The sequence below is a fragment of the Vulpes lagopus genome, chromosome 4 (genome assembly GCF_018345385.1).
Source record: "Vulpes lagopus strain Blue_001 chromosome 4, ASM1834538v1, whole genome shotgun sequence".
NCBI lineage: Eukaryota > Metazoa > Chordata > Mammalia > Carnivora > Canidae > Vulpes > Vulpes lagopus.
In genome coordinates this window covers 144149944-144168446 of record NC_054827.1, presented here as the reverse complement: position 1 = coordinate 144168446, position 18503 = coordinate 144149944, and the positions used below count along the sequence as shown (strand labels likewise).

The window sequence follows — 18503 nt, the reverse complement described above, 5'->3', positions numbered from 1 at the left end:
AAGTTCCAAGCTTGGTGTCAACAACTCGTAAGGACATCCTTGTTCCTCCTAAGGACATCCTTGATCCGGACTTTCTGCCCTTCCTATTTTCATCTGCAGGCAGACACCACACTCCACCTGCTGGGCAGGACAACCAGCTGCTAACCTGTATTGGGCTGCCACTTGTTCTGCAGCTGCCATCGCTTCTAGATACCATGACTTGCCTTTCCTCCCACCCTGACATACCCAACTGCCTGCTGCTGCATTCCAGCAAAGACTCTAGATCCAGTTTCCTGCACTTCCCAAACTGCTCAGTGCTGCTGGTAGTTAGTTAGCTAGGGCCCCCCCCCCCTACATTTGTCATCGGGTTAAATGTCTCCCAGCTGTTTCTCTTTTCCAGATAGAAAACACAATAAAAGAATAAAAATCAGCTGGTAGTAACTTACTTCATCTGCTGTTTGAGGTGTACGTGAGAAATCTGTGGGTGAACTTGGGCCATCATACCCGGCCTAACACTTAGCGTCGGTGTACCGATAGAGGGCACTCCTCCCATTTCCAGGCACTCTGCTGACTAGGAAAGATTCTCCCTCCGTGCCTTCCAAGTGGGAAATAGCAGTGAATTACCTGTTCTAAAACAATGCTTAATTGTTTGTTTCTTCCACTGTTGCACCCAGGTGTTACTTTGTTTTTCCCGGGATACATCCGTGTTGGGTCATTTTGCGTACAACAGTGCTTCACCACCGAAGTCCTACATAAGAGGTAAAATTTTAGTTACAGCAAGGAAGTATTCCTTGAGACCTACAAAATCATACCAAGACTGTTATATTTTATAGCATTTATTGGTGTTGTTAAATTTTTTATTGTAAACTACTTAATAAGATTTCTCTCAGATTACTGTAGCCATACTTTCCCCCCAGTCAAATCCCAGCCAAGCGGCTCCTCACAATCACAGGCAAGGGGTTCCCAGGAGCAGCACTGAGAGTTACCTCCTCTATCTTTCCTGTTTACTCTCTCCTCCATTGCTGTTTTTATCATATCTGTTGACTTTTATTTTCCCTCCTACCTACAGGCTTATCACACGAATTTGCTTTTTCTACCTTCTCTATTCCTTCCCTCAAAATGGTCTACCACACTTAAAATTTGATGTAATTTATATGCTCTTAGCTCTCTAATTTCTATTTCAGTGCTTTCTTCTCTTCTTTATCACTAGCTGCCCACAAGATATTGCTATTTCAATATCCTGCTATCACCTGACAACAGATCTAATTTCAGCTGGAAGCCTTTCCCAATTTCTCCTTTTCATTAAGTGGTGAATGCCCAGCACTGAAAGCGTATAACCCGTTCTGCTGTTCCCATAAAGAAAGAAACTTTCCCCCGTACCTCCCAAGTCTGTGTGCCTGATTGCTACAACCCCTGCCCTACGAGAGGCCTACATTACCTGGCACTAGGGTCAGGCTTACCCCAACTTGGGGGCTCTCTCAACCCCACTGCTCCTAAACCGGACTTACAGAAACCTTTGGTTAGCTTATTAAACATCATTTGCTAAAAAGCTGATTGTAGAATTTAATTATTTGCAGGGCTCATCTCTGTACTCAGCCAAGACTTTAGGGTTCTGTCAGCCAATCTTGTCTTAAACTAGCTAACTTTGATTCCCTGATAATTCCAATTACCCCATATTTATTTGCCTACACATACTCCCTACATGTGGAAGGGTTCTCACTCCTCCACCCCAAAATCATAGGTCCCTGAAGAACTAGGCTATATCTTACTGCATCAGAAAAACTGATTTTTCCTTCCTATGTAGGGAAAACCTAGTTCTTTCCTACTGTGTTTCTCTACTGTGTGTACCGTGTATAATCATAAAACACTCTACTTCTGGCACCAAATATGTATGAATTTTCCCTAAAACAAGAAGCAAGTCTCAGACACCAGATGGATTTCCTATAATTTAGCTCAATTCTGACCCTGTCTACCCAGAGACAGCATCAGATCCCATAGACAAAGGGCTCCATCCCACAAGATTGCCACCCCCCCACACACACACATATACACTCTACTGACGACAATCAGAAATCCAGTTTATCACCTGTGCTTCTGATCAGCCAGCTATAGATGAAGGGTTCCAAAACTTGTTCTACGGATTCAATTAATTTGCTAGAATATCTCACAGAACTCAGGGAAACATGGACATTTATTAGCTTATGAAAGGACATGATAAAGGATACAAATGAACAGCCAGATGAAGACATACATAGGGCGAGGTCTGGGAGAGTCCTGAGCTTCTGCCCCATGGAGTTGTGGTGTGTTACCCTCTCCATGTTGATTTGTTGGCCTACCTAGAAGCTCTCTGAATGCCTCATTACTGGGATTTTACAGAGGCTTCGTGTAGGCAGGGTCAATTACTAACCTCATTTCCAGCACCTGTCCCCCTCTCTAGAAAATGGCATATAGGACTGAAAATTCCAAGATTCTAGTCATAACTTGGTCTTTCCAGTGACTAGTCACCATCCAGAAGTCCACCATAGTCACACCAATAGAACAACAGATGTTCCCAGTCTCTTAGCACTTGGGAATTTACAGGGGTTTTTCACCTAGCCCCGAATTTAGTACCTAGCTGCTACTCTGTATCATCCATCTCTCCCCCCACTCTCCTTTACTTCTCATTATTCCATTCTTTCCTTACAAGCTCGGTCCTTGTGGTCTCCACCCTAACCTAAATTGCTCATGCTCCTTATTCTTTGTCTCCTCTCTGCCACCACTCAACAAAAACAACAAAAAATATTTCCAAGTGCAAGAATGCATGAGACTTTTCAATAGATTCAAAGGTATTAGAAAAAAAATTGTCAAGATAAAAGCTACCTAAAGATACTCAATGGAAGATAGGAAAAAAAAATTCAGAACTTTATGAGTTGAGGGGAAGCTATTTTTTAAAACTACTTTAAACATTTGATTATGGTGAAGTTTTTGGACTACATGAACTGTTTCAGGATTCAGAAAATACTACCACTATATGGTTTAAGACATTTAATTTTTAACTTTTTAGCACATTCCAAAGGAATGTAAACTAATGAGGCATTACAAAGCTTAGACCTTACTCAAATGAATAGATTAGAATTATTATTAGTTAGCAAAACAAGTCTATGCTTCTAAATAGATGCCTCTCCTTAAGTGCTTCAGGAAGTTGAAAGCATTTGTTCTTTTAATTATTTTGTATCAACTGTTCATAGTTTAAGTTTGTATTATTAACTTTGAGGAAAGGATTTGCTAATATCAAAAGATTAGCTGGTAGATTTTCAAATTAAATCCATATCCTGAAAGGAAGTGAAAGGAGATTGTACTGTAGTAGTTTTTTTAAATCCCATTATGAGTACACCCACAAAATTAGTTAATTTTTAAAGATTTGTTTTAATCATATTGAAACCTTCTGTGGTTTTTCTTACAGGAAAACTAGGACTAGAAGAATATGCAGTCTTTTATCCACCAAATGGTAAGAGTAATACGATTGCTTCCTCTAGTGGGAAATAGGAACATTACAACCTTTATAACAAATGTGACCTTGTCTCTGTTGAGACGGATAATAAATTATTATCTAAAGTAAACCTTCTCTAGAATACCTATTTTAAGTGAACTTTTCCTTGTTTGTGGTACCCTCTCTGGCTCTCCTGAAAACCAGGAGTGATGTCTGATAACGCTGAGCAGACTCGGGTCCAGGGTGCTTCGTTCCCCTCTGAAGGACACCGACAGGGTCCATCCACTGTCCTCCTTGTGACTTCACAGCAGCAGTGCTCCAATCAGTGTAGTGCATTGCCAGCTGTTACACTTTGTTATTCTCATAACTTGGCAAGTGTGGTCTTTATGAAATGAAATATTTTGAAGAAATATATCACCAAGATAATCTATTTTGACTACAGAAAGTGATCAAATGTATAATGACCACGTTAGATAATAAGTGTGCCTTTGAAATGCTTGGACAGTTTTTAAGATCTGCTTTCTGGAAAAGCAATATAGGGCATTCCTCATTGTGATATTATTAAGTTGTTTCCTGAAGAAGTCCTCTTACCCCAGCAGAATTAAGAACACGGGCTTTGTAATGCAGCAGAGCTGGGTTCAGATGCCAGTTCCCGCCAGCTGACCCCATGACCTTGGGTGAGTTACATGACTTTGCTGAGCTGCACATGCATCCTCTGGCACAGGGATTAAATGAGACACAGTCAGTTCAGCAGCACAGTGACTGATACAGCGAGTGCTCAAAAAATGCAGTGGCTGCTGGGTGTATTTTTCTTCTTTATCAGCCTCTCCATGTGAAAGTCATACTTGGCTCTCATGGACTGTTCTCTCCGTGCACCTGTCGGTGTGACCCTCCCGGGTCCTTCCAGGGGCCATCCTCTGCCCCTCTTGAAGCATCAGTGTTCTCTCATGTCCCACCCACCCTTGTTCTGCTCTCTTCTTTTCACACATTTTCCTTGGGCTTCCTCACCTGCTTTCTTGGTTCTATTTGTTGATTACTCTAAAATTTACGTCTTCACTTCTGACCTCTGTAATAATGAACTCATTCATTTATCTTCCTATACCCACTATCCGAGAAAGAAAACAAAACCAAGATGAAATTAAGAACAAAACAAAGACTGTCCTGTTTCTCTCCCAGTTCATTGTACTCTTATCGAAACCAGTCATTCAAGGCCTAAAGCTGGGCAGTTATCCTTGACTCCTCAAAGTCACATGTCCCCCTCATCAGGTCACCAGGGCCATCCAATTTTATCTTTAAAATGCATCTGGGACCTCTCCTTCCTCTCTTCCTCACCGCAACTGCTGCCTTGTTCTCAGCCGGGCTTTACCATCTCCAATTATTAATTGCAACAGACACTCTTTTTTCAATCTTTTCTAGCTTTGCTTTGCTTCACAGTGCTGATTTTTACATCTAAAAGGAAAACCTAAAAATTGCCATTTTTCTCCTTAAAGTTTTCTGAATGGCTTCCCATCTCTTCACAAGTAACGTCCAGGCCTCTGGCCCAGCATTTGAGGCCCTCTTTTGACTCAGGCTTCTACTCAGTCTGACTCCAAGCCTTTTCCTGTCTCACTTTTCTTCTATCATAGCAATATCAAGTGATTAGCTACCCATATGCAGACGTACACGCACCCCTAGTGCTCTGAGAGCACCGTTTTGCTTCCTGCCTCATTACCTCTCCGTTCTCATGCATGGAACAACTCAGTCAGCCTTTCTTCACCTGCTCTCAGGACTCACCTCAGACATGAACCTTTGCAGGAAGCTTTCCCACATCCCCAGGTTTGGTTAAGGGCCCTTTCTTTAGTCCCATAGTATCCAGTGTGAAAATCTTTGGTATTTCTTATTATATTATCTTGGCATTATTTGTTTATGTTTAATCTTCCCCTCTAGATTACAAGCTTCTTGAGGTTTAAGGCCATATCATTCATTTTTGTTCCCCCAGCATCTAGCCATCGTAGGAGTTTATGTTTTGTTTTTGTTTTTGTTTTTTTTAGATTTATTTATTTATTTATCATAGACAGAGAGAGAGAGAGGCAGAGACGCAGACAGAGGGAGAAGCAGGCTCCATGCCGGGAGCCTGACGTGGGACTCGATCCCGGGACTCCAGGATCGCGCCCTGGGCCAAAGGCAGGCGCGAAACCGCTGAGCCACCCAGGGATCCCCCATCGTAGGAGTTTAATGAGTATTTATTTGAACTAAATTAGAGGATTTTTAATTTTAACATTTATTTGTTATATCTCTGCCTCCTTGGAAACATAATTTTTAAATAATCTTTTGTGCTTAACCAAGAATTAGGAAATCAGAAGAAAAATACCTCTGAAGAGCCAAAAGAGGTATCCAGGAGTCAAGTTCCTCCTCTCTCCATTCCTAAGAGAGCTTTTTCAACTTAGTTTAGAACATATTAGCTGGAGCGCCTGGGTGGCACAGCCAAGCGTCCAGCTCTTGGCTTCAGCTCAGGTCATGATCTCAAGGTCATGAGATCAAGCCCCACGTTGGGCTCTGAGCTTAGCGAGGAGTCTGCTGGGATTTCTCTCCCCCTCCATCTCCCTCTGCCCCTCCACTTGCTTGCTCACACCCTCTCTCTCAAATAAATAAATAAATAAATAAATAAATAAATAAATAAATAAATCCTTTTTAAAAATAAGGAAAGGAAAATATCAGCTTTTACTTAACAAGCTTGATTTAATCGGTTTTTATAGCCCCTACAAAAGTGGAAGCATGGAAAGGGACAAAAGAGATCGGAAAAATGACTAACAACAGTAGAAATGAGAATTAGAAGCTTCACAAAGGAAAACTATAAACCAGCATGTAAGAGCAATCCAGAAAGTCAGCCTGGGACCATTTTATGTAAAGGCCAATAACCTTATGACTATTTAGAAGGTCTCACTGGGTTGTAACCTACCATCATAATTTAAGATTTTTATTAGGAACTCAAGGCATCAAGGAAAAATATTGCTGTCATAATAGTAACAGTAGCCACAGCAGCAGCAGCTAACGTTTTCCAAGCAGTACTGTGTACCAGGCAGCGTGCTGTAAGCACATTGCGTGTGTTCATTCATTTAGTCCCTACAAGATAGGTACCTACTGAGGCAGGTACTAATATTATTCGTATCTATAGATAAAGAAGCTGAGGCATGGCATGTCACCTTGCCCAGCTGGTGAGTGGCAAAGCCAGGCTTTGAGCCGAAAGCTCTTTGACTTCAGTATTCTTGATCACCATGCCCTATGGTCTCAGAAGACATTACTGTGTACACTAGAGTGTCTTTTAGAAGAAAAGGAAGGGGCTAATATATTGAAAAAGAAGATGTGTATAAAGGATTCTAGAAAGATTTTTATTCAGAATAAGAACAGTTTAATGTGAAATGTGGTAAACCTACAGCTGTTCATAACCTTAATTCTTCAGGATAATTTCTTCTTTCAGGTTATTTTAGAACGTTACCAGAATCAGAGAGAACTCTCTTCTCTGGGCAGTGCAGCAGAATAAGAAGAGACAAAAGCTAGTCAGAGTGTTGTCCCTTTATACTTTACTCACAGCAATACAAAGCAATATTATATATTACTTACTCAACTTCTGCCAAAGATAGGATTACTTTAGAATCTTAGGGACACCTCCACCACCACCAGCACCACCAGAACTGGCCTGACTTCCTTGGTCTCAGGGGCCTATACAGAGAGGCTGGCCTGCAGCTCACTGATACACTCTCCATCCCTGACCAGGCAGGTGCCTACCTGGGGCACCTCCTTCCCTGTATCGCCTTCCCTATGGTTGAAATGACAGGCCACTGTGGCACTGAAAATTACCTTCTCACCTCGGTTGAGGCCTTGCTAGTGGATAGGCTTTCCCTAGTGGATTCACTAAACAACTGGTAGGCAGAATTTCTGAGCTGAGGAGACTCTTCACAGAAATTATATAAGCTTTTCTTGTTTTTATTTTTTGTTCATTTTATATAACTTGTCCTCATTTATAACTTGTCCTCATTTATTCATTTAATACTTTAGCCCTACTCTGGCTCCCTCTTCTAGTCTAGGTGGGTGATCTGCAGTAATAACCCAAAGTACCTGCGGTCGAGTTTATATCCAAGTGGGGGAGACAAACAGTAAGCAAGTAAATAAATAGCTAATGAAATAATTTCAGAGAGTGAAGACATGAACAATGAAGGGGAACAGAAATTGATGGGGGTGTGTGGCTATCTTAGGTAAGGTGATCAGGAAAAGTACTTCTGAGGATGTAGAATATATGAACAGAGACCAGAATATGCAGAGAGAGCTGTGCAAAGAGGTAGGAAAAGAGCATTCCAGAGGGAATATAGAGCATGTTTAAGGGCCTCAGACAGGAACGTACTTGATGGTTTGAAGAACAAGATGGCCAACATGACTGGTGACAGCGGGCAAAACATCATCTGGTACAAGGTGAGGTTGGAGACATAGGGACCAGGTCAGATAGGGAGACGGTTGATCTAAAGTTTTGTCTAGTAAGTCCAGCCTCTGGGCCTCCTCAGGGACAGCTTCTATTAATTTCTTGTTTTCCTGTGAATGAGATATCCTTTTTTTTAAATTTTAATTCCAGTTAGTTAACATGCAGTGTTATATTAATTCAAGTGTACAATATAGCGATTGGGGGTGGGGGTGTACTTCCATAAGTATGTTACTCAGTGCTCATCATGAGAAGTGTACTCTTGATCCTCCCCCACCTTGGGCCATACTTTCTTATTTCTTTGCATGCTTGGTACATTTTTGGTTGGCAACTAGGTATCTTGAATATTATAGTGTGGTAACTAGGAATTGGATTGTCTCCCCTCCCCAGAATTTGTCATCGTTGCTTGTTGCGCACTAGTTGTTTGTTTAGTGACCTTTCAAAACTGCTCTTGTCAAGACGGTATTTTTTGTGTTGAGTGCCCACTGCAGTCTCAGTTGCATTAGCTTAGTGGTCAGCTGGTAATTTGACCGAGATTTCCTTGAACATCTGAAACCAAAAATAAATAAATAAATAAATTATCCAGGCTTTGCAGGCTGGCTCTATGTTGAGGTACTCCTTCAAGGCTTAGCCAGGCCATTTATAGTTCATCAGCCATCGCTTCCTGCATGCGCAGAGCCCAGGAATCTGGCAGAGGTGAAAGCTGAAGTGCCTCTCAGGTCTCTTCTAGATTCCCCTGAATAGAGGAGCTTTTCTAAGCCTTTATCCTTCCATATATCTCCTTCCCCGGCCTCTTCCTGCCTCAGGGAGCTGCAGCGAGTAAATTCGTACTTAAGGCCTTTTGATTAGTGGGGAGGCTCCTTCGGCCCAGTCCAGCAGAGAGCTACTAGACAGGTCAAAACGTACAATCACAATTTTTTGATTCGAGATCTGTGTTGCCCACTCTGGGACCAGCAAGCTGCCCCAGGAACATGGACGGCTATCTTCATAGCTGCCGCCAAACTGGACAATGTGTGAAGGTAGGCAGGTGAATTAGAATACCACAATGCTCTCTTTCCAAAATTCAGCAGCTGCTTTTTTCATTAAGCGTTTCCTTGGTTCTAAGGGTTTTTCTTATTATTATTAGATTCCAGAATTCAAAAAAGTTGATCTAATAGTTCTACCCAGCTTAACCATTGCTTTAGCAGAGGGATAGAGTTTTGGAGTTCCCTACTCTATTCTTCTTAGTGACATCTCTTCAATTCCTGACTAACATTTTTTGAAGTTCATCCTTAACTATTGTGTGAAATGAAAGTGTCACTCTAATGTAAGCTTCAAGGCAACAAGGACCTTTTGATGATCAGCATATCTAGCACCTAGAATCATGCATAGCATAAAGTCACTGCTCAGTAAACAATGCTGAATGAGAGAGCAAATGAATGAGGGAGTGAATATAGAAGAATACAGAAGAACAGGAATAGAAGCAAGGAGCTGAGACTTACAGAATACACAAAGATCTGACTGAGACTTAAATAAACACCACTAATACCATTTATTTCCTACAAGAAAAGTGAAAATAATTATTTGCAAGTGAACGTTAGGTACAGGAGTTCTGGGACTCTAGATCAGTGGTTATCAACCAAGGGCAATTCCATGCCCCACCTCCTGTCCCTCAGGAAACATTTGCCAATGTCTGTGGACACTTGGTTGTCAGAGCCAGGGAGAAAGGGGGTTTTACCAGTATCTCATGAGTAGAGGCCAGGGATGCTATTAAACCAACATTCTATAATACACAGGACAGCCCCTCACAACAAAGATTAGGAAACGCTCTTAGAAGAAATAGTGAAAAAAATATGTCAATTTTAAATCTGCTTACAAGTGTCAAGTTGATAAATAACACCATACTCTGTCATCTAAATTAAATAATAATAACCCAAAATTTATTTGATGTGTAACTTTAGACATAAATTGAAAACCTAATGAAAATTGTAATTAAAGTATGATTTTTAGCTTGATATTTAACTACGATTATGTCCTGATATTCGGGAAATTTTACTTACGGAAATAAGTAACAAAGTCATATTCTGAAGTTCTAATTTGGAAAGATAACAGAAATAGCTAGAAAACAATTTAACCATTGCCCCTGTCTACTCTCTACTCTTACTGATCTGTAAGCTACATGTAGAATGAGAATAACCAAAGAAAATGATTGTCTCAACAAATGAATTAAATACTGTACTAAGTAATCCCAAATGAAGGATGGTAAAAATTTGGAATGATGTTAATGTGAATCAGATGTGTGAGAGCTGTGGTACAACTACAAATGCTAAAGTATTAACAGAGACAGTGAGGAAATGAAGGGGAAATATTTAGTAAGTGCAAAGCATGTTAATATTTGCTGTATTTTCTGAGTCATATTTACTATTTATATCTTATCTAGTTCAAGATTTATTTTTGTTGACCATGTTTACCATTCTGAGCTATGTCAAAGGCCCATTAAACTATTACTTTTATAAAGTTATTTCTATTGAATGGGACAAGCAGTTCATGTTTTAGACTTTCTTTAGATAGACAAAGGAAGCCTAGTATCTTAAAATAATCAGTTATGGCAGACTTGTAGGTCTCCAAGGCCAGAGAAGAGATGGTGTCCCAAGCATTCCGACGCCTGTTAGAAGTACACTCTTGGATGATGGCCACGTGCATGAAACTTGACCCTTGCAAGGCTGAAGTGATGAGAGGCAAAGGAAAGGATTTTGGAAAACTGGCCAAGAACATGACAACCTCTGAGATCAAAGAAATGTTCTAGGCAATACGTGCCCGAGAGTGTTAATGGATTCTTCATTGCTTCTTCTGCCTTCTACTTTTGTTTGCCAGAAATTGACTTTGTCCTTCTTCCACAGAGTAGACCATGCACCCATTTTTGGAATCGTAAACCCTGGCTAATCTTGATTAAGCTGAAGTGAACCCTTATCTAATAGTGACAAAAAAAGATTTTCTTAGGTTTAAGCTGATACTTAAAAGTGGTACTCTCCCTTCTGAGAGCATAAAATAGCTACAGTTGTTGAGCATCTGCTGTGTCCTAAACTCTGTACTGCTACACTTTAAGTATATTAACTCACGGGTGCTTCAGTACAGCTCAGCGAACTTGCTCTTGTTTATCTCCATTTTCTCTCTTTCTTTTTTTTTTAATCTCCATTTTCAAAAATGAAAATAGAGACTCAGAGAGTGTTGATAACTTGCCAGGAGTCACACAGAATTCATATTCGTGACTGTATGACTTCATTGGCCATTTCTAATTTCAACACTGAGTTATTGAAAGTTTCCTATCCTACATGTTAATTCCCTATTCATAAATGAATCTTACACTTTAATGTTTTTTACTTTTTAAATTATTTTAATTGAGTATCATTGATACACAATGTTACATTAGTTTTAGATGACCAGCATGGTGATTGGATAAGTCTACACGTTATGCTGTGCTCACAAGTATAGCTACCATCTGTCACCATACGGCACTACTGCAATACCAATGACTGTGTTCCCTATGCTGTGCCTTTTATCTCCATAACTTATTCATTACATAACTGGAAGCCTGGGGATCCCTGGGTGGCACAGCGGTTTGGCGCCTGCCTTTGGCCCAGGGCGCGATCCTGGAGACCCGGGATCAAGTCCCACGTCAGGCTCCCGGCATTGAGCCTGCTTCTCCCTCCTCCTGTTCTCTGACTTTCTCTCTCTCTCTCTGTGTGAGTATCATAGATAAAAAATAAATAAAAAATAACTGGAAGCCTGTATCTCCCGCTCCTCTTCACCCATTTTGCCCATTCCCTTAGTCCCCCACCCGCAACCATTAGTTTGTTCTCTGTTGTACTTTTTTATTTATAAACCTTGATTATATCTGTAAATGCTTAAGTTTCCATCAATTTATATCTCATTTGTAGAAGATACTACACAGTATGAATTGTGGCCCTTGCCTCAAAGCTTATAATCTAGCTGCTTACAGAGCAGCTATAGATTTCAGAATTTGGGGGAAATGTGGGGAAAGTGTGATTAGCCATGAGTCGTCTTTATGCATGCATCCCTTTCTGCTGCTTGGCAATTCATGACTTCACTCACTCGCTCTAAGCTTCTAATTAAAAATGGCTTGTCTGGACTAAGGTATTCCTATCCTTAGCAGATCCTTAATAAATATTTTTTTTCTTAATAAATATTTGTAGAAGATGAAAATAATAATAGCAACATCTTCATTTCTGACTACTTTAACCTGCTTATTCAAATGTTGCTGCAGTAACTTAACAGAGGAAAGAAAAAGGAGTTTTGCAGTAAGAATGTAGGGGTTTGGTATAATAGCCACCTGCTTTGAGGGGTAGTATTTAGAAAGATATGTACTTATATTTCTGTAAAGCATCAAACTGTGCCCACTATTTATTAACTCATTTTTTTCTCAGGTTTTTTTTCACATGTCAACAATTTTATTGTAGAAAAGTTAGAAAAGAGAGACTTTTTTATTATTTGTTAAAAGTCTAGAATTAGTAAAGGAAATAAAATTAAGTAGCAAAGCGGGAAGGTAGAAAAAGATGGTCATTCATAAGAGACTCAACCAAAGATACAAGCAGAGGGAAAAACTTGAAGAAAGATGGTGTGTGGGCCCTCATTTTCAGTACTCCATGGAACTCGAGCTGGTGCCTCTCATGTCATTAGGAATGTTGATTTTTAATGTAATGTGAGTCTAATCTGGTTCTGAATTTTTTTCAGTTCCTAGAGAGCAAAAGACCTTTAAGTTGGTAAAGAATCTTATTGCTGGAAGACCTTCCTCAGTTTTCTTTAGATCTCACCAATTTCTCTGCATTTGCTCTAGACATACTTATTAAACATAGAATTTTAGAGCTTGATGATGTTTCAGAGACGGTCTTAGTTCCTGTGTGTGACAAGCAGTTACTGAAGCTCAGGAAGTTTGGTGACCGGTTTGTGTGAGTCAGCCACTTATCTTTTTAACAGATTGGATTCTAATATACAGGATGAAGTTGTTTCAGGAAGGACATAATCTATTGACTTTCTGAGACCATTATAATTTGTTCAACTGTGATCTGCCTTGTTCTGTTGTTTTGTTTTTGTAACACATCCAAGGTTTTAGTTTTTCAACATTATCAATAGAAAATTAACTGGATATCTATTGAAAACCTCTAGTCTGTTTTCCTACAGAAATTAAAAAGCATTTTTTGGTGCTTTTGTTGTCACTAAGTCTTCTGACATTTTTCCAGTTATGGAATGAATAAGGTATGGAGATAAGAGGCACAAAGTTGAAGCAAAAATAGGAAACCTTTCTATTTTCAGTTTTAATCCTCTAAAGTTTACCTAATACCTCAGTGGGTATACTAATTGAAAAGAAACTTTTTTTTTTTTTTTAGGAGTAATCCCTTTCCATGGATTTTCAATGTATGGTAAGTTGGGCTTTAAAATATTCAGTGTTTTTATCATAGTTTAGAAAATTAAACATGAAGATCACACTTTATAACATATCACCTACCCACTTAACAAGTTATCGTGAACATTTTTAAACATTGAGTTTAGTATGTGTTTATATCTCCAATTAAATTTTTAAAAAATAAAGGTCATCATAATTTCTCAGATGATTGCTTGACAAATTAAGATTAGAACATACTGTGAAAGTGCTCCTGTGTTGACCATGTTCTAATCCGATGGAAACCAGAGCTACACGTTAGTATTTAGTTCTGATAGGTGTAAAATGAGGTTGCTTAAATTCCTGAACTAATTCTCCTAAGTCTTTTAAACAAATAATAGGTCAGAAAGAATGTAAAAGGTGGGCCAACACTGAGTTCAAGTCTATGCTTTCTCCAGACGACTGGCATACACAGCAACAATTTCACTAAAGCATTCGTATGTCCTGCGGTACAGTAAGAAAAGTGCATGTGCAGGCTCAAAAGCCCTGAATGCCTTTCTGGCCTCACATGTCATTGAATAAGGAATGCATGAAGCTTAATGAAGATTAGCAAGAGGAAGAATGCTCTACACCTAATGCTATTTAATTTTTAAATTTTCACATGTTACATATAAACATGTTGAAGAATATTGTCACCCACAACTGCTATCTCCCCACCTTTACACTAAACAGAAATACTTTAATGCTTTACTTTTATAAAAAGAATCAGCAGTACATTAACACTTTTCATTGTAAAAGCCCCTCCATGTTCAACATTAGACAATAATGGTGAATGACACAATGTAAGACTTTTAAAACTAGCAGACAATGAAACGAGTTCAGAGGACCTAGGAACTTTGCATTATGCCTCTCTTGATGGTGTTGATCACAGGCTTGAATTACAGAGCATTCTACTTTATTCTCTTGAGCAACCAAAATTTCATAACAGGATACATAACATTATGATTACCTTTCAGCACATTTCTCTTTTATAAATACGTGAGGATTTTAAAATAGAGTACCCCCAAAAGGCTAAAAATATAAATTTTTACATCTAATAATAAAAATATTAGCCTCTTATCTATTTTAATTTCAACTGCAAGAATTTTTCAAGTAAACCGTTTTTAGAAAATAAGCTTGAATGATTTGGGGGACATTAATGATGTCATGAAAGTTTAAATCTAGTGATTCTTAGGCAACATTGACTCTGACTCTGCTTATTCACATTTCTGGTCACTTAAGTAGGCTAAGGTTTAATGTTCACTAAGGAAGTAGATGATGCAAAATGTTCAGTACAGAGTCTCTTTATACTATTTTAGAAATGTATGTTGAACATCCACAAACCAAATAAGGGAAATGTATTTTAAATAGAAAATAAACTCATGTAGATTTCTTACATATCACATATAAAAGACTAAAGCTTTTTCATTTCATAGCTATATAAGGAATTCAACACAAACAGTAGTGGTATCTTGAGTAATAATAACTGTGAAGGTTTTTGTATTATACATGTTTGTAAAAAGTGCTAATTTTAAAATTCTCTTTTATTCCTTCACTGGAAATGATAATAAATAATTACTAAACCCATAAAATCTTTAGATTTGGATCATAGATTTTTACATATCAATAACTTTAAAAGTTAAAGGAAAAAATATGCATAAAAAGGTTATTAAATTTCAAAGTTTCACTTTGAATTTATAATAATATCATGTATTTGTGCCATATTATTTTTTTCTTGGACTGTTGCAATTAGAATATGAGTTATTCTTTTTAAATATATAGAATACCCTAATTTGGGCTATTTTAAGAAATAGCAATTTATTTTGGTGGTAAAATAAGTTTTTAAAGTTAGTTTTAAAATGGAAAGATATGCCTGTCAGTTTTTAAATGTGTATGTATGTAATGTAAATTTTTCTTTCTATATATACAAGTAAGTTTTTTTGTAGGTATTTATTTACTCCTCTAAAATTGATTTGTCTCTCTTTTGCCCTTCAGAAAAAGTGAAATCTCTCCCTTGCATTGCTAGCTTTTGATGATTTACTCATCTGTAATACTGTACGCTGCCATTTAGCCCAGATAATTGATTTTTTTTATTTGTAAGAATTTAACATTTTTTATCATTTTTCCTTTCACTTTGTCAAAAAAAAAGTGAGTTGAGTTGGCTCACTGCTTTCCCAGAGAACTTAATGCCTACTGCCCTCAGGGCATTACTGATGGAATATGGAGCCTTAGAATTTCTAATTTGTCTGTTCTATATCATAGCTGAAATTACTTGGTAAGTCATTTTGTATTAAAATTAATATTTAGGTAATGCAGTTTTATGTATCTGCATTATAAATGTGTTCATGCTGCCTAAAATTCTCAATGTTTGAGAAGATAAAAAGCATGACCATGTCAGTCCAGAATAATCATGTTGTTACACCAGCATCTGAGATTAGGGCTTTCTGACATTCAGTTGTGGGATGTCTGATTGAGTTGACCCCCCTGTGCTTAACTGCCAAGAATTGGATGCAAAGGAAAACTTAATTCAGCATTCATTAGAGAAATGAATCCATTGTCTGAGAGTTATTTTATTGTAAGTCTATAGAAACTGTCTTTGTACAGGTTGAGATTCACCAGTCTCAATGACCAGTAATTTAAACTGTTAATCAAAATTTTTATTTTCAAAAACAAAAACAAAATTTTTATTTTCAAATTGAATTAGTTGAAGACCATGATTCTAAACGCTAATTATAAATCATCTTATATTTTCTTATTTGACTTCCAAAATATAAAACTTTGAAAAACTTTCTGGATCCTTTGTGGAACAAAGTAAAAGTGAATTGCCTGCATCTCACTTTCTTACTATTTCAATTTTTTAAAAAAAGAGATACTTGACTTTACATAGTCTTTTAAAGTTATTTTGTGTTTTTAATATCCCTCTAGGGATCCCTGGGTGGCGCAGTGGTTTGGCGCTTGCCTTTGGCCCAGGGCACGATCCTGGAGACCCGGGATCAAATCCCACATCAGGCTTCCGGTGCATGGAGCCTGCTTTTCCCTCTGCCTATGTCTCTGCCTCTCTCTTTCTCTCTCTGTGACTATCATAAATAAATAAAAATTAAAAAAAAATTTAATATCCTTCTATATGTAATTCCATTGCATTATTCTGTTAATTTAGGATTATGGTAGCTTTTAATTAATCCTTTCCTTATAATTTTTAAGGCCTCACTTTTTACATGTGTATATATTTCCATTTCAACATGAAGAAACGATATATATGATTTTTAAACTTGTCTTTGAATGAATATTACTATAAAATTGATTTATTCTTTCATGTTTCATTAACTTATTTTCTTGAATTTTAATAGTTCTGCAATGTTATCAATTAATTTCTTTATTCTTTCAGTTGCACCACTTTGTTTTCTATACCATGAACCTTCCAAATTGTATCAGATATTCCGTGAGATGTATGTGCGTTTTTTCTTCAGACTCCATTCCATCTCTTCTCATCCTTCTGTAAGTTCATAAAAATTGAATCAAATTAGACTATAATCTGTTTTCTTTCCTTAAGAAAGCCTCCCTCAGTTAAATTATAAAGCAACAAATTTTAATTTGTGATGTCAAGCGACATATTTCCATAGAATAAATGAAAGAGAAGAAGAAATTGATATTTAAGTATTTTTGGTGACAATTAGGGAGGAAAAGGGCCTTTATCAATTGCAGTTACATTATCTTTTATATGTTAACAGAAAAAAAACATAAAAATGTCTGTATTGTTCACTTTGACAAGGATCCCTTCCCTCTTTGAACACTGATGTCCTCATCGAGATGAAGTTAATATGTTAATATGTTTCTGTAGTGCTATAGAGCTGCTATTTTTATTATTGTTTTTGTCATGATTATCATCATAATTTCTTCTTTGTTAATGAAAATCAAATATTTATTTGTCGCTTATTTTTCAGTGTCACATTTGGCTAGTTATCAGTTACCATACTAGATATTTTCTTTGTGTTTATTCAGTAGATAGCTCTGTTGATCTCAATATGAAAATCAAAGAGGAGCATATTGGGAGCTGAACATTTTTATCTGTTTTATGTTGGCCAGTCCTTTATCACATGTTTTTTTCCACCGATGAGCCTGAGTTAAAACAGTATTTATTTTACTTTAGTTATACTTTTTTCACCTTTGGGCCTGCTGTGGTCCATTTGTGGGTAACTTGACTAACTCTTACTAAATTGGGATGTATCAGGGCTAACCAGATTTCCCTGAAGGGAAGACTTTGTGGCTGCTATTAAACTAAATCACTATTGCTTATCCCTCCCACTTTAACCCTGTGTATTCCTAGTCCACCTCCCTCTGTTTCTGCCTTGCTCTCCTCCATTGCTAGTGAATGCTGACAAGTAACAGAAATCCAGGATGTCTCTGATGAACAAATAGAAGCACCACCAATTATCTTGGGTTCCTGCTCTCTGAGACAACTTGAGTTAGTGCTTATCTTACACTAATTTTTAGTCATATAAGAAATATATGAATAATTCTGTTTTCTGTACCATTTTATGCTTCAGAGTTTAAAAAAATTTTTTTAAATTTTAAATTGGCTGCCCAGTATACACCCACAGTTTTCTCCCTGTGCAGAGCACTGAAGCTTGACATCAGGCAACCCTGGATATTCCTTCTCTATCTCCATCCTGACCCTGAAGTGTCCTTTTTCAGTGAATTGGTTGGGCCAGCCCTGCCTCTGCCCTTTCTTTATTCCGTGGAATAAAGACTTACAGTTGGTCAGCTCCTTTTCTGGCTTGCAGCCAGATTGAACTATTTGGAACCATGCCAGCCTTTTTTCTTTAGAAACTCACAAAGAGGATTAAAACTTCCTCACAAAGATCAACCCTGAGGAATGCTGAGCTACAAGAAAGACTTTATTCAGAGTTGTCAAGTAATAAAAGCACTTAAAAAACCATCTGCTTAAATTGGTTACCTCTTGTCCTCTACAAATAATGCCCTGATAAAAAGTAGATTTCAATTAAAAAAATATCAAACATTCTTGTTTGATAACTTCCTGATGCAAATTTCAAGCAGTCAGTAGTCAGTCTTCCCCTGGGAATCGATTTCAAAGAAAGAGTGAGAAAAGCAGGAAATATTTTCCTGCATGGGTGAGGCAGCTGAAAGGAAAGGGACATATGGAAGGAGAGTGTAAGGGTGTGGCTATAGTA

The 18503-nt window shown here is 37.9% G+C and overlaps 1 protein-coding gene across 4 annotated transcripts in view; it reads left to right on the top strand.

The window, feature by feature from the left end:
• Positions 1–18503, top strand: part of TBC1D19 (TBC1 domain family member 19) — a 141168-nt gene that overhangs the window by 110652 nt on the left and 12013 nt on the right. For all 4 annotated transcript variants that reach the window (XM_041752578.1, XM_041752581.1, XM_041752580.1 and 1 more), the window contains 4 exons: positions 654–738; positions 3422–3466; positions 13283–13315; positions 16700–16809. In XM_041752578.1, the coding sequence (XP_041608512.1) occupies positions 654–738; positions 3422–3466; positions 13283–13315; positions 16700–16809 (273 nt within the window). The remainder of the gene's footprint in view (positions 1–653; positions 739–3421; positions 3467–13282; positions 13316–16699; positions 16810–18503) is intronic.